The sequence below is a fragment of the Dermacentor variabilis genome, chromosome 1, assembly GCF_050947875.1.
Source record: "Dermacentor variabilis isolate Ectoservices chromosome 1, ASM5094787v1, whole genome shotgun sequence".
NCBI classification, from domain to species: Eukaryota; Metazoa; Arthropoda; class Arachnida; order Ixodida; family Ixodidae; genus Dermacentor; species Dermacentor variabilis.
Window position 1 is genome coordinate 187,934,084 of NC_134568.1, and position 16,844 is coordinate 187,950,927.

General features: G+C 41.8%; 1 protein-coding gene across 5 annotated transcripts in view; it reads right to left on the reverse strand.

Moving 5' to 3' along the window:
* Positions 1-7,653: 7,653 nt before the first annotated feature.
* Positions 7,654-16,844, reverse strand: part of LOC142589844 (golgin subfamily A member 2-like) — a 163,282-nt gene continuing 154,091 nt past the window's right edge. For all 5 annotated transcript variants that reach the window (XM_075701476.1, XM_075701492.1, XM_075701468.1 and 2 more), the window contains 2 exons: positions 16,224-16,445; positions 7,654-9,841 (listed from right to left, as the gene is read on the reverse strand). In XM_075701476.1, coding sequence (XP_075557591.1) covers positions 16,240-16,445 — 206 coding nt within the window. In that variant the 3' untranslated portion in view covers positions 7,654-9,841; positions 16,224-16,239. The remainder of the gene's footprint in view (positions 9,842-16,223; positions 16,446-16,844) is intronic.

Below are 16,844 nucleotides of genomic sequence, written 5' to 3' on the forward strand. Positions count from 1 at the left end.
TTTTTTTTTCAACCAGCAAAATCCATGCTGTTCTGTTTCTCACGTCACATCTTACTAGCTCCACGTTGGAGGTTAGCTAGGCATTTATACGGCTGCGGTGGTGAAAACTGAAAATGAAAGCTGATATAGTGCAGCAACACAGTTTTCATGGGAGCCCGGAAGCAGCCATGTGGCATCAGTGAGAATGTGCAGGCGGGCGTTAGGGATGAATCATCACTAAAAACAGCCAGAAGATACTTTCAATGAAAGGTGTGAAAACTCACTTATACAGCTTCGCTGTCTTTGATGTATCAGTCGCGCAGATTGACATACATCTGCAAAGTTTTTCTTTTTTTTTCTTGCATGCAAAGGAGTGTAGTTGGGGAATAGTAGTAGAGTGCCCACATAATGTTCTTGGTTTGAACCAGACAAATTAACTTTTTATTTACGTTTTTATCACAAAATTTGATGTTAAGAGATAGCCTTATCCCTAGCTCAGAGTTGCTCAGCTAAAGTCATGATGTCATCCTTTACTTATAAATGATAGGTACTGAGAGAAAGCCTCCTTCAAGTTGTCTGTGTTGATGGTGCTATCTTTGGCTATAGGTAGTATACATCGCAAGCCACACATTGCTGGCACATCCATTTTATTTCATGTGCACGATAATACTAGTGCTGAGAATTACTATACAGCCTCTAAAGGCATTATATTTGCCACAAAATTTGTTCTCTTGCAAGGAAACTGACTTATGCTAAATCCCAAAAATCAACCCACAACAGCATTCCTTATCATATATGATACATCAGTTAACCATTTGGCTACCATATACTGTTATAACGAAGTCGGTAAAATCTACATTATACTTTGTTATATTGAACCCACGCGACCACGGATATCCATGGGACGTAAGCCACAACCTTGAATTCGAGTAGCTAGGCATAGCGTTGCCGCGGTGGTGGCTATGGCTGCCAGCGTAGCCACCACCGTTAAGCGCGCGAGAGCGCTTATTCGAGGCGGCGATATAATCAATATGGTGGTGGTCGTGGCTTCTATCAATGCCGTTTCGCACATGCGGTCATGGCATAAAGTCCGGAGAATCGTACGACGAAGGGTTATTTCGTCCGAAATTTTCAGGCGTCCTCATACATTGTACGTGGTGGTGCCGCGAAGCCGTCCGAATTATTGGGCATGTCTGAGAAATCGGGCGTCCGGAAAATCGGTCGCTGATTGTATTAGCATAACCCTACAGAAAACATTTCACTGCCGTGAAAACGCGAAAGTTGGCGCAAATGGCAATTGACTGGGCACAGCCAGGAGCAGACAAGTCGAATTATAGCAAAATGGCACAGATGGCGCAGTTGAACCACCACTGTCTACACTATTTAACGCTGCGAAAATGTAAATAAATGTGTTTTATTTACAATATAAAGCAGCACTTTTCAGTTCAGAAACCTAAATGCCAGTCACATATTTTTATGTAGAAAAGCTTGAAGCACCAGGCATGTAGGGGGCAACGCTGTTCTTTTGACACACTCGCATGTGTTATCGCTTTCCTACTAACTCTATGTCGCTTTCTCTCCCCCCCCCCCCCCCTTCTTGCATTGTCATGACCGATGTTGCTTGCGAGGATTCGGTGAAATAGGATGTGGGAAATGCACCTACTGCATTGCTTTGAGGCACTTAAGTGTCGGAACATGCACTATGCATGCGTAAACTTTCAACAAGAATCTCCAATTTTTTTTTTTAATTAGCTACCCTGAAGCGGACTCCTAGGGTGATCTACTGACAATTCTAAACTTGTCCTGCATATATTGGTTGTCGCTCCATCTACGAATAGCTTCTTAAGCCAACAATACCGCCCATCAGGTGAATCGCTGGATTTTGGCAATATGACTCATTCTCATGCCCGGCAATTCGCAGGCTTTGTAAGCCAGCCTCACAATCGCCTGAAAGCAGTTCTTGTTCGAAACATCACAATAGGCTAACAAGGAGCATTTGAATATACTTAAATATTTTTAGTGCTGCTTTAAGAAGCATGAATTATCACATTTTACATTGTAAACTTCTTGCACATTGTACGATAAACTACTGCCAAACACATTAGCAACTAATGATGCAAATTCCTTCCAGAGTTATAATTGCCATGTAGATGCCAGCTTCAAAGAATTAATTCTGTGTGTATCATGATACACATGTGGTAAGGGAACTGAACAGCAATGCTTTTCATTGCCGACTTTCAGTACTTATTTCTTCAAACTGGTGCAAGGCATAGAGCTTATAACACAGTGTTAGCTTGGAAGTAATGGCAGACTTCATTTTTAGAATAATGCGCCCCTATAGTCATTAAGTAAATTTTAATTACATTTCAGCAATAACCAGATTAGTGATTATTGCATAAATTCTGATTTCAGCAACTGCTATGAAGCTTGAGTAGTAATAATCATTTTGTCTTGAATCGCCTATTATAATAGTTCGAGACATTCATCACAGAAACGCGTGTTAACTTAGTGTGTATTTATTGACATGATGTGTTAGGCCATGTTCACATCCAGTTACTAGTACCTACATCATATCTACATACAAAGACTTGGAACGTCCTTGTATTGTACATTGGGTGCACATTAAAGAACCCCAGGTGATCAAAATTAATCCAAAGTCTCACACTATGATGTGCCGCATAGATCGTGGTATTGGCAAGAAAAATCCCAGAATTAAATTAAAGGCTTGGAATGTGAAGGTATTATGTGTGTCATGCTGTCACATGACCACAGTGTAATGTGCTCAACAACACATTAATGACATGCTGAAAAAGGCAAATTCAACGAGCATGTTTCAAATATGCGTAATTCTGCAATACCATACTCCAGAAAAGTGCTCATTTGGGCTTGCTGGCACACAACTGGCTGTAATGTGTAAAGTGTGTATTTATGATGCTTCAGACAGCCAGTGGCTTTAAAGGAATACGAAGAACGGTGTGATTCAGTGCAAGCATGCACGGTGTATCACTTCGGCCAAGAGCCAATCACTAGATCACATAGCACCTTGAAGAAGAAAAACTGAAGAACAGGAGAAGCATGGAAAGCTTGAGAGAAGAGCCTTGTTGCGGAAGATGGATGGAAGTGCACAGGGGTGGAGGAGTGAGGCTGTCAGGCTGTGGGCTTGAGCTCCATGACATCTACTGGGACAAGCCAACTGTCCAGGAGACTGTTCAAGGCCATTCTGTGACCTTTTCACCTTCCAACCAGAGATCTTCAGTGTTCTGGTCAACATGGGGCTCTGTGCAAACAGCTCCTCATTTGCCTGTCCTGTGACAGCTTGGCTGAGCTGCGTGCGGACTATCAAGCAACAAGCAGCAACCCATTTACATACACACAACTGACCCACTCTCACTACACTGATGCTTTGCAGGTATCAATGACTGGTCACAGACTTTATATTATAGACTTTATATGATGCGATTCTTTAACCTCTCTTGGAAAATTTAGGGCTGCATGACTGGTGCCACTTATGTTGGTATCTTGCTTGTGCCTTTTTTAATGCATTAGCATTAGGACTGTCAAAGTGGAAAAAAGTGCTTGTGTGGTGTGGGACGCCGTTCACGTGGTACAGGTGGAGAGGCGATGGGAGAGCTTAGAAAATGTTTATAGTGTGTGTGTGTGGGGGGGGGGGGTGGTCCGGGAATTTGAAAAGCACGGACAAACTAAGTGTGGTACACAATTCCCGTGCTAGATGTAGCTAGCAGTATGCCTTGTGGATCAGTGTGCTGAACTACTTGCATCTGAGAAGAAGTAATGTCTTGCGAAGTGTTGTTTTGCAATGCAATGTTTCACTGATTTGGCGCATTTCTTAGCAACCAATATGGCAGACTTCAAGGAGCAGAAGATTTGCATCAAGTTTTGTTTTAAACTTAGTGAAACTGTGGCAGAAACTCATCGCATGCTAGAGAACACTTTTTGGAGCCGACACCATGAGCCAAAGCAGGACTTTTTTATGGTATAAACACTTCGAAGAGGGTCGAATGTGTGTTGACGACGAACATTCCGGACGCCCATCCACGAGCACAACCCTGCAAACGATAGCAGAAGTTCGAAAGGCTATCCTTGGATATCACAGGCTAACTATGAAGGATGTCTGCAACATTGTAGGACAATCATACGGCACAGTTTAGCGAATTTTGTCGGATGTATTGAACATGAGGCACATTGCTGCAAAATTCGTGCCAAGACTGCTCAGTGGTGAACAGAAGCTGCACCGCATTTCTGTCTGTACGGAACTGAAGCAACAAGTCAGAGACAATCCCACATTCCTCTCCAGTGGGGTTGAGACATGGGTTTATGGCTATGATTCTGAAACCGAACAGCAGTCGTCGCAGTGGAAGTCACGAAATTCCCCGCGGCCGAAAAAGGCATGTCAAGTTCGTGGCACAGTGAAGTCCACACTCATTGTTCCTTTTTTTTACCTACATGGAATTGTCCGCAAGGAATTCATACCTCCTGGACAAACCGTGAATAGCAAGCTTTACTGTGTCATTTTGAGGCATTTAGGAGACGGCATTCGTCGCAAACATCCAGAGAAGTGGAAAAATTACAATTTGCTTCTTCATCATGACGACATACCTGCTCACACGTCACTTGTTTGACAGTTCCCGACTTCCAAATAAACCACAGTACTTCTGTACCCACCCTATTCACCTGACCTCGCCCCTTGCGACTTTTTCTTGTTCGCAAATTTGAAGCTAGTTGAGGCTGAAAGGACGTGGGTTTCACACTGTTGGAAGAGATCCAGTCAGAATCCCAGGCGGTCCGCCGTTGCTTGGAGAGTTCCACGAGTGCATGGAATCGTGGCAGAAACGCTGGGATCAGTGTATACATGATCAAGGGGACTACTTTGAAGGAAACAGTGCTGATTAGGCATTATGGTGAACAAAGTTATTTTACGACTTAATTCCTGGAACTTTTGGGCAGCACCTTGTATATAGTAGTGGAGCTGATGATGGGTCTTCTTTGAATCATTGTCAGTTGCACTTTGTTCCTCAAAAAAGCAGGGCGTGTGTCAAGTGAGCTCCTGAACAACACTTTGCAATGTGGTGAACGCTGTTTAAATCGTGGATCTTGGACTTCAAAGAGGTGCAACGTAATGCCTAATGCATTTCTCTCACATTTACTGCGAAATCGCCACTGAATCTTTTTAGATGTTTCTGTATTGCATCACAACCGCCTTCATTGTCGTCGTTGCAACTGAGGCTCTGTCTCCGTCGCAACTAGAAAAATTCGAACCTTGAAATTATAACCATGCACCATGGCTAGTCACTTTCGTCTGCAACGACTGCATTGAGAATATCATCGCAAAATTGGTGTCCATAACGGGACCTCTTTTGAAGACAGCCTTTTAAAAAGTTCTCGTCACCAGAAAAAAAAAACAAAAAAAAAACGAGATGACGGACATGCACATGTAGAACAGGAACACTACACAATTTCAGCAACATACAGACATTACCCAACTGAAGAAACAAGAGAAAATGCATATTATGAACCCTCCAAGTAAGAGAACCATCGCTGGACGATTATGACCTACTCAAATAATCAGCAAAAAGATTTTCTGAGCCTCTTGTGTGCTCAACTTTGAAAGAAAATTCTTGAACGACTAAACTCAATGAAATAACTCTATATTTAAAGGGGCCCTGAAACACTTTTCTAGTTAATCATAGAATGGCCTCATTATCAAAGGACGTTGTCTCACGAATCTCATGCCACAAAAAATTTTTCGAATCCTTCAACTCTAAGTGGAGCTATCACACCATTACCTGGCTTCCTCTCTCTTTTTATCTCCGCGAGCATAATGGGAGCTACACAGAGGAGAATTCAAGAGGGCAAAGCCCCAGCCAACAGTTGAGTGTCACGGTGGCAAAAGGGCCCGTTGTGCTGCCTTGGAGAGCCACAGTAAACTACGCTACGCAGCGCGCTGCTACCAACCTCGGAGGCCATGCGCAGCTGATGCAGGTACGCCAAGTCCGAGTGCAAAGATGAAATAATTTTTCTGTATTTTTCAGATCGCAAACACGTTTTTAATTTATTTAATTCAAAATTAGCAATTATGCATTACTGAGAAATGCTACTGGTCCAGCTGCTTTTGATGACACTGCATGATGGCACTGCTGAAGTGAGAGCAATTTTTTGTTGTTTTTGGCACGAGATTGTAAATTTCCTGCTGCATGCAGTGCAGATATATATATGTTTCACACGTTCGCAGCAGCCCCTACGACAGATCGGGAACATTTTTTTGCCATGTTCAAAGAGTGTTTCGGAGCCCTTTAACTTGCTTAGCCTGTGACAAGTACAACAGATGCTGCTATTCTATTTAGATTGTCAGTGTAGTTATCTAAAGAAAAAGGTGGTAATGCTAAGCATTCTCTTTCAATTGCAGAATATAGGGTTTCATGTGAAAGAAGCTTCCTGCTCGCATATGAAACAGAATAAAGAACAACACTGTGTTCTTGCATACGAACTACACCTATGCCCTTGTCAGAGGCATCTGTGAGGAGGAAATATTCCTTCCGAGCGTTAGGCGCTCTCACAATATATCTAGAGCTTATTATAGTTTTCAGACCTTGAAATGCATTTTCTCCCTCCCCGAGTCCAAGTGACAAGGTTGCTTTCCCTTTATGTCTTAATTCAACAAGAAGCAGCACCTCTTCAGTTTAATAAGAAATTAAATCTTGTTAATAACTCACAAGTACGAGAAAAAGGCGCACTTGTTTTTTGGTCTCTGGCTTGCATGCATTTAAAATAGTTTTTATAGTGCTGTCCACAGTTTCAATCTTGTTGCCTTCTAACCATGTGGCCTAAAGTAACGTTGAGGTGGTTCCTATTTCACACTACGGACGCTTAACTGTCAGGCCCATGCTCTGTTGAAGAGCTGCCAAAGAGTTTTGATACGTTTCTCCCACATAGATGTAGCTACAAGCACATCATGAGCACAACAATGTGACTGCATCCAACTTAACTCGCTATATGTCAGTTTTACAGCAGGGCTGTGTATTTCTGTGTATGCACACATCCCCTGCATGCATTCCCAGGGGGGGTGCCCTGGCTTCCTTACGTCTGTATCACAGCGTGTGGGCAGGAATGCATGGGCCAATCCCGGAGATAGTGAAATACTGGGCTGTTTGTGGGGGGGATTGGGGGAGGGGTACCCTGGCCGGCTTATATCTACATCACGGCGCATGGACAGGAATGTGTGGGCCAATCCTGGAGATGGTGCAATAGTGGGCCGTTCCCAGGGGGGTACCCTGGACGGTTTATATCTGTATCCTGTTTGACAAATAATGAGAGGGGGAAAGAGTGTGGCGACGGCACCTGTGCACATGGTCTGCGCTTCTGCAGTTATGTCACACGCGTTGGAGGTGCCGGCATGGCTGCAGCAGCGGTTGCAGCAGGTGCATGAGTGGTGCGGTGACTGCGGTGGCGCTTGTGTAGCGTAGTGTGGTGCCGTATGAAAAAAATGTACAATTTCATAATGTATGTAGCCTATGTATGCAGCCTAAACAGCTTTGTTGGTAATCCATGCCCATAAGAATGTTGCGGCCCCACAAATTTTTCAGGCTGTTATGCAGAACCACAGTGAATATAGAGACAATAAAAGTCTACATTGCCGAGTTTAAATAACAGCAGTAGTAACTCTCATATTATGAATTTATTAAACCTTCACACATATACAAAAAGCAATGAACAGAAATTGAAATGGACAATAGAAGTTGCAACAAAAATAATGTACCTGAACTTGCATACTGCAAAAACTGCAAATAATGAACACGACTAATGAATGAACACTTCAAACTAAGGCTGCCAATATATTCAGTATAAATTTCTTACACATTTTACTGTTCGCAAATCGCAAAGCATCTTCACAAAATCACAGCTCTGCACCTTCATGCACACAATCAAGTCACACTATGACTTATGCTTAGACTACATGAGAAATAATCAGCTGCACAACTCTCCAGAACGCTGAAACAGCATCAGTACAGTCAACATTACAGGACCGGTCGGTATAGAAAGAGTACAAAAATAGCATCGTTTATGACACTTTATATAACAGGTATCAGTATCTGTATTTAATGACCTGGCAACAAAAAAGCTATCTTGAGTTCCAAATCCATACCTATAGAGTTGAAGTGGAAGCAATAAGCTGCAATGAGGATAAATATAGTTTCCGTAATCTTCACAGTAGATATACAAATATCCTGAACTAGACAAAAAAATGCAAACCAATGTTGCACTCATGCCTATACCTTAATTTTTTGCATTAACTTTGTGCTGATCAGGTAAACTATTACCAACTTGCCATCATCATTCCCCCATGTCCTTTCCTTATTCTGCTCGAGCAGAAGGGATGCATGTCTTGTTCTAAACTTTTCTGGAAAAAAGTGAAAACTTTCAAAAGTAAAAATTGAGGAACCAGAAATCAAGGAAAAGGATATTAAGATAACAGAAACTGGGATAGCATTTTGTAGCAGTTCTATTCCTTCAATTCTGTTATTTTATTGTCATTTGATGCTGAGAGGCCACAACAGCAGCATGCAAGCAAATGATGAATGAGGTAAAAAAAAAATTACAATATATAGCCCTTGGTGCAAGTTATAGATCAGAAAGCAGTGGCACATATCAAAGAGCTCTACCTAGCAAAGCAGCAAGTGTCATATGAATTGAAGGATCAGTATTAATATTGCTAAAGAGTCTTACCCATCTGGGTCACAGAGCTCTTACTTTGCTTTCTATTACCTACTGATGCAGGTCACTCATGCATTTTACAAAGTAATTTAATTCGTTTGATCATTGTGTGTTTAAACAATTATATATTTATAACATGTTTTAATAGAAAACTTTCTTTAAAAGGTTTTTTTTCCCCCTTCAATGTTTTGGATGAATTAACGTAAGTGGTGAACATTACTGTACACACTTTTGAAAGAAAAAAATTGTGTGAAAAAACTTGACGGAATAAAGCAAATGTATTGCATGTTTTCTCTTGGAAGAAACTTGGTTAACAAGTCCAACAGGTTGCTGTTGGCGCCCACTCTATCATGTAGCATACATGGTATGTATGCTTCAAGAACTTCTATTTACTTTGACGAGTTCCACAGCATTTAATTTCAAAATATAACTGCTTTGCCGCTATTAACCTCATTGGCTGAGTAAATAAATATAACTAATGTGTTTATAACATAAAATATGCACACAATCTAGAGTTGGCAACCTTTTTACAGTTACCCAGAACATTTCTCCCCTAGTTTTCTTGGGTATTATTGAGGCATGTAACATCTCCGTTGAAATTGCCTTCAGGAGATCAACAAAAAAAACCTTCAATGCTTCTGTATAGTGTTCACTAAAGTTAGAAGTTATTTTCTGTTGAACTGGTCCAAAATCTCGCAAGGCTTTATGATATGAGAAGAAAATGATCAAAAGCACATCAAATACTTGGTGCCACTAAAACACATTTTGAGAGATTTGTGAATCCTATAATTTCCGTCTGCATTAGCTAAAGTGGCTCCACATGCAATTATCTGCACAAAGAAAAGTGACTCGTAGCTCAGCCAAGCAGTTAAGCAATGAAGACAACTGAGGCAAATGTATAGCACATCGAAGGGCTTGAAGAAACATACACTATCAACAACATACTAAAACATTCAAGGCACTGTGGCTGTCCACCTTCCAGCTTTTTGGAGCCCTGTGTTACACTTTATGAACAATAGCCACTGATGGAATGTTCCTCTGTGACTGGGACGGCTGCACCGGAACACTTCTGTGCGTTTAGTGTGTTTAAGGTAAACCTTTGCGTCTTCCAGGACATCCAACATGGATGAAACTGAACATGGAAAAAAGAAAGAGAGGGAGGGGAGGATGAAACGTTACATCAGCCTCACACTGCCAGTGTTGAAATTTGTCAAATTTGGGCCTATATCATTCTTGTAGTTAGACTTAAAATGTGTTCCTGACATAATCATCATTGCTGCCAATGTCACAGCAAGTTAAACTATTTAGAGGACTGCTCTAACAAAGAAATGACAGAAAAAAAATTTTTGGTAAAGAAGCCAAAAGGGCACCTGGATAGGCTAGCAAATGTACACCTATTTGCACACATCAACATCTATAGCAATTCACATGAGATTTTGCACAGAGTGCTACTACACATGAAGGTTAGTGAGAGTAGATATGTGAACCACAGTGCACAGCCTATTGGCTCAGCTCTGATCAACATAAACTCCATGACATACAGCCAAACCCCAATATAATGAGCCTCAGATCAAACAAAAATTCACAATGTAATATATATATATATATATATATATATATATATATATATATATATATATATATATATATATATATATATAGTGTGTATATATATATATTTATTCTTTACCACAGCTATCACAATTCTGATTTAACAAAGTTTTAACAAAGCCTTAAAAAAAAAAAAGTGGGGTGAGGGGAGACCCTGCAGTGACAGACACCACTCTTTGCCATAATTCACATAACACTTCAGCTTGAAAAAGGAAAAAGAAAGAAGAAAAGAAGAAGTTTAACAACAGTTAATATGCATAAGGGAAAAATAGTAACAGAAAAGACAAAAAAATTATTTTGTACATAAATTCAAATGCTACAATCAGCACACAAAGAAGCAGCAAGAGTGACAGTCCCTACACCAACCTCACATTCCTGCACCAACAAATAGCACCTGCAGGTTTGGGACTCACAAGCACTGCCAAATAGCAGCTAAGGGAATTGATTAGCTAAGGCTTCACCTCTCTGCAGCTAACCTAACTGAATTCCATATCGGAACAGTGCAGTGCCATATGCCAGGATGCAGGAGGAAAACTTCCTGTGCACCTTTAACTCATACAGATATTGCTGTTGCTGTAGCGATGACATTACTTACACATGTATCATTGTAGCTTTCACCCATAAGTCATTGGTGGGCTCAGTGATTTGACTACATTCTTCATAAGCTGGGGACATCCCCATAGTAATTCCAGATCAGTAAAATAAATCATGGCTAGCTAAGGAAACCTGCCAAAGTAGCAAAAATACTTCTGTTTATACAATTTTTCTTTAATTAAGTGTTGTTTATAATTCAGGAGTTCTCAAACTTTGTGGCCTTGAGGAAACCCACCAGCTTTCCGAGAGTGTCGTGGAACCCCTCCCTCTTTCCACCGATGTGTTTATACAAACTCACTATAAGGATTCATTAAAGGGGTATGGTAGGGTAAACCCCCCAAATATCGAATATGCAATTTTGGCACAGAAAAAATGACAGCACTATGAGGAACAAACCTGCGGAAGCGCGACCTCGGGTGCCCGCTCAAAGCGGTTCAAATGTCGCGCCGAAGTGTGCCGCGCGCCCTGACGTTTAAAAATGGCGGGCGGAGGCCGGTTTGTTTATCGTTGTCGTTCGCGATTTTCTTCGTTATGGCGTGTTTTTTCTTTTTGCGTGTGCGTGTGTGTGGTAAGTAAATGATTTGTACTAAAAATCATATGTTAATTAAAAGAAAATGAGACATCCACCCAATCGTAGCAATTGCCACAAAGGAATCCCATATGGGTTCCTCGTAAGGAAAGCATCGCAGTTGATGAAAAATTCTTTCTAGTCCGGGGCTTGAACCCGGGACCACCGCCTTCCTGGGGCAGCCGCTCTACCATCTGAGCTAACCAGGCGGCTAGCAGATGGCAGAGCGAAGTCGAATTTGTTAACAACTCGAAGCAATAGTTTGACGTAATAGTCCTTTGTAGAAATGAGCTATATTGCGTCAAACTCTTGCTTTTGCTTACGTGGTCGTGGTCACCTCTGTTTCGAGTTTCAAACATATTACTTGCCCAGAAGATGGCACGATCGTCAAGCAAATGGAACAGAAAGAGAACTTTCAAAGGTAATCAGTTTTCTGAGCAAATGTATTCATGGACAAACACAGAACACCAATGCGTCGCTCAACCAACTGATCTGGTGCCGCTACCCTAACAAAACTTACACATTGAAGACAGCAACTAACAATGCTGTAGCCTACTACAATGACAGTAATTCTGCATGAAAAGCTATTCTGGAGGCACTTGGAATTGTTCCAGGTCTGTTTTGTAATATTGCCCTCGACAGGATGGACAAAGGGCGTGCTGACAGGGCAGAATTCTATGACTCTGCCGAGAGCAAGGAAGGATGACGGATAAAAAGGAACACAATGAAGGGTTTTGGAGACACCTGCAAGAAAGTCAGCAGTGAAATATATTCTCCTGGGGCATTTTTAGCATCCACAAGCAGTATTCGAACATAAAACTTCATTTTTCTCAAATTGCATCTTTTATGAATTTGTCAAATTCAATGTACCTTTTCTCAGAAAGTCTTCATCCCATCCCAGTGAAACTTTGTACATATGTACAACAACCAGTCATAAATATTCTGAACTAAAAAAATATCTGATGATATGAATGATAACACTGGAAAAATTTACACTGCAAGAAAACCTCCTTGTAGCTTTGTGCAAGGAGAGATATTTTTTTTGGGTGCGAACTCCAAGGTCGATGTGATACCTCTTTAGTTCAGATGTAACCTATGAGTATTTAGAATAACACTGTGTACTATCATCACATTCCTCTGCGTGATTGCAGAGAAAAGGTACATCAAATAATTAACCACACCTGAAATTTTGGTAGTGGGCTACAGGAAAGGCAAACCATCTAGACAAAAACAAAGTGTCTCTTGTTGTACCCAAGAGCATCTTTTGTAAGCGCGTGAAATTTGATGCGAATATGTGCAGCCGTTTCTAAACTATTACGTTAAAACTAACATGTACCATTTACCCTACCATACCTCCTTAAAGGGACTCACAACTGCCTAGAATGTGTCTAGAGATGCTGGTTAGAAATGAAGTGACCATGATATGATAGAATCGAGCATACTGTTTGCAATTTAAGTACTCGAAATTACAGTTTTAAATTGGCACAGAAAGTCACAAAAAATGACAAGTGGTACAAACTGGCGGTGAAACCTTGGTACTTGAGATGTAGTCTAAGAGATTACTGTATGTAAGTCATTCAGTCATCAAGTGCAGCATAATTATTGTTTAAAATTGCACTCTTTATGTTACATATATGTTTGCGCTTTATTCTATGCATATTACGAAGTTAAAAATTCACGCTAACAAGCAGCATTGCCTTTGTGGCAATGAGTAGAGTGGCAGAATTGTGCCGTCTCTCATTTCATTGTGGCGCATGAGTGCTTTTGTACATGCGCAAGTTTGCGAGTGACTACCTTGAGTTCAGTGGTCTCCCAGTGAGAAACAAAAAGCCATTGGCTAATTGTGCCGTAGATGGGTGCCATCCGCTACAATAGGTTTGATTCAGAAAAGGTGCAAGGCACCAGAAACGAAAAGGTGCAGGCGGTTCCGTTTGTGTTGCACTGCGGTACCTCGGACAATCAAGGGACAAGGTGGAGTGCGCCTTAAATACATGTGAAAGTTGCACAGAAACTTGGTTGAATCGAATAGACCTTAACCCTTTCAGTGTCAATGATGTAAGTATATGGTGCATCGAACAAGTCCAAAATGGTTGATGCCGTATATTTATGGTGCCGCCTGTATGTTTAAAAAGCGTGCCAATTTCCCAACTTTTTCTTTCTTGGCATGTGCTGCCACTATGTGGGAATACAGGGAATTTTTATCTTGCACCTCCCTCTCTCGGTTTTCGTTGCATGGTTTGCTCCGGTGCATCTATATACATGTACTACCACTCGCGCATTGGCGAGCTTGGGTGAGCAGCAGTTAGTTTGGGTTTTGTACCACGGGCAGTTTGGGCTTCTTGTGTTCGCAAAACTAATGGCCATCTTGTTACAAATCGCTCAAAGGGTGACCGCCTGTTACTCGCTCGTTTATTGCTCACAGGGGTGCGCATATGAAGGATGCCGCCGTACATGTGTTTCCGTTCTTTTTTCTTTGGAGACTCGCAAGAACTAATCGCCTCTGGTAGGCAATAAGATGAAGATTAGCAGAATTTTGTCACACATTTTGCTTTTTTGACAGGCACACAACCACACATTTTTCTTGAGTGCACTCATGCAGTTTGATTATGCTATGGACGTAAATATTAGTGCAAGAGCAGGAACATTTGAGACTTGTGAAATATTCTAGTGTACGCATTTTCTAAGCCTTGAACTATGTGTATAACAATGCATCAAATTTTTAATTCTTATAAGTTTATTTACTTTTCTTATTGGTGTTATTCATGAATAAACAGTACATATATACCAACGTGAAATATATATTTTTTTCACTTTAAGGTCACCCTGGGAAAATTACAGTAAATTTTTTTTGAAATAGGTCCCCCTGAAGGATTTAAATCTGCAGTACAAAAAAAAAAAACGTCCTTGGGCGGTCACACATGGAGAAAAAAAATGACCCTGGAAGAGTGAATAATAGCACTACTCGTATATCCTATCACTTAGCTTTGCTTGAATAAAAAAATATGCTATGGCTCATACACAGTTGAACCCACTAACGATCCCAGATATAATGAATTGTCAGTTGTAATAACCACATTTGCTGCCTTTACTATTTTCTGACCTTGCCTATTGAAACTGCGTCCAGATATAATGAACATTTTCACAAGTGCTCTACTGTCACAATGAACACTTCAAACTCGGTTGCCCTAAAAGGAGGTTGCATGCGAAGTTCCGAAACACAGAAGCGTGCCTTAACTGGGTGCATGGCAGCATGCCCCATGCTCCAGTCCAATGCAACAAAGATACTAGCACCGAGGTGAACGAGCATCGCACACAAATTTCATCACAGTTTCCTCATCACTCTCAATACATAGACAAGTGGCCTCTTTTTTTCCTGTGCCACTCCCTGCACCATAATGCAGCCCTCACCGACCATACGGCTAACGCTCTTGGTTCTGCATGGCCACAAACGAAGTGTCGGACGCACAAAAGCTTAATTTACTTTTTTTAAAGAATCATTACACAACACTCGCGCTGCAGAATGGTCCTATATACTGATCGCAACACTAAGCCAAAATAATTGCATCGGCTGGCATGCAGCAGTGCCCCTGGCGCGCATTTTTATTGTGGAACCGAAATAGTGTGGTAGCAAACGAGCCTGTATCAAAACTTGCCATGCCGACACTGGCACATCTGAGCCAGAAATAATGCACGAACATTTCCCGCGTGTGTATTTGCATGGTCAATATCGTCATGCATCAGCAACAAGAATCAACCAGGCAGATAAGTGGCTCTCAGCTTGCAGAACTTCAGATTCCTGCTCATGTGTTACAAACTGCCCTCCTGAACACAAATTAAAGGCACTCAGTGTGGCCACTGTGGGCTCGCAAGTCGCACAATAACAAATCTTGAGCACTGCTGCTGCACGGGTCCCTTACTGGTTGCACACCACCCAAGTGTGGATGTGGGGAGCGATGGCTTCATTAAATCCAAAATGCCATGCAAATTTTTTCTCTAATGTGATAAATTGTGGAAATGAATGAGGAAAGAACAGGATGTCGTCAGATTCGTTTTGACTGCTCGTGGAACTTTAAGATGTTCGCGGTGTGGGGATGCGTGACTCTCACACGTCCCCTGATATGTTGTTTTCCCGCATAGCTCCTGTCTCCTGTAATCCGGCTTTGCCGCGTGGCTCGGTGACAGCGGCAGTAGGTCTGGTTGAAACGCATTGCGAGAGATGGCGTGAGTGTGGCTCTGCTAACGCCCCCTAACGGCGGGGTTACTTGGGCGCAAAAAGGAGAAGGCTCTTCCTTTTGGCTCGGGATCGGTAAGTGGCGCGGACGTTCCGCGTGTGCGCCGATCTATGCTTCTGCGAGACTGTCTCGCGAGGCTTCGTTTGAACGTGCCACCGTTCGTGTGACCGCGTACGCGTGAACGACCAGGCGTTGGAGTCCAGCATGGGGCGAACATATTCGCTCGCTATCCGGTCGCGGTGAGTCAGACTTCCGTGATTTGTTCCGTGCCCATCGGCATGTTTTGTGGATAGCAACTCAGCTAGCAGACATTGATCTATGAAAGGTGCAATAACTGCTCTTGTGATTGTTTGCACTACTGCATTGTCATTCCTTTGTGCCAAGAGAACAGGTGAGATCCCCCACAGTGGAACCCCTGGGATCCGCAGAACCTAGTTTGAGAACCCCTGGCTTATATCCATGTTGTAGCAATCAAAATGTTTTTCAGCAGTACTTAACAAAAAACAAACCTGCTTTAGTTTGCACCTAGACAGTCAGTAAACGTCCTGAGCACACAGGGCATGGATGGAAGGTGTCCGGAACAGGTGAGCCATCAACAGCACTTGAGCTTTCAATCTCAGTCAACAGATGCATAATTTTTTTTGCAGTGACATCTTCCTGCACCTCATCTGAGGAGCCATTAAAAGGTTTGCTTCCAGTATCTCCAGCATTTGGTCCATTTTGAAGAGCATCTGCAAATATCAGAATGACACAGATTAGGTCTATCATATTACTTCACCCATGCCCCACATAAATTATACGTCGTAAGAAATCTGCAACATGTCCACAGGTACAAAAATTTGTGAGGGTTGGTCAGTGTTCACAAGACACGTAAATAACCATTATATAAATAAGAAATAACCCTTACATATATAATTCTGTAATGCATTTCAAACATTTGCCATCATACGTAAGAATCTACACACACTGTCCATCATCTGGAACCTACCTGACAAAAACATGTTCAACGAGTAATTCACCAGAGCCATTTACACAAAAATTCTTTATTTTCAGAAAAGCGTGACGTTTGCAAATGTAACTGACATTATTTCAAAATGCATGTGTTGTTTCCCGTCTCCAAGACTACTGCC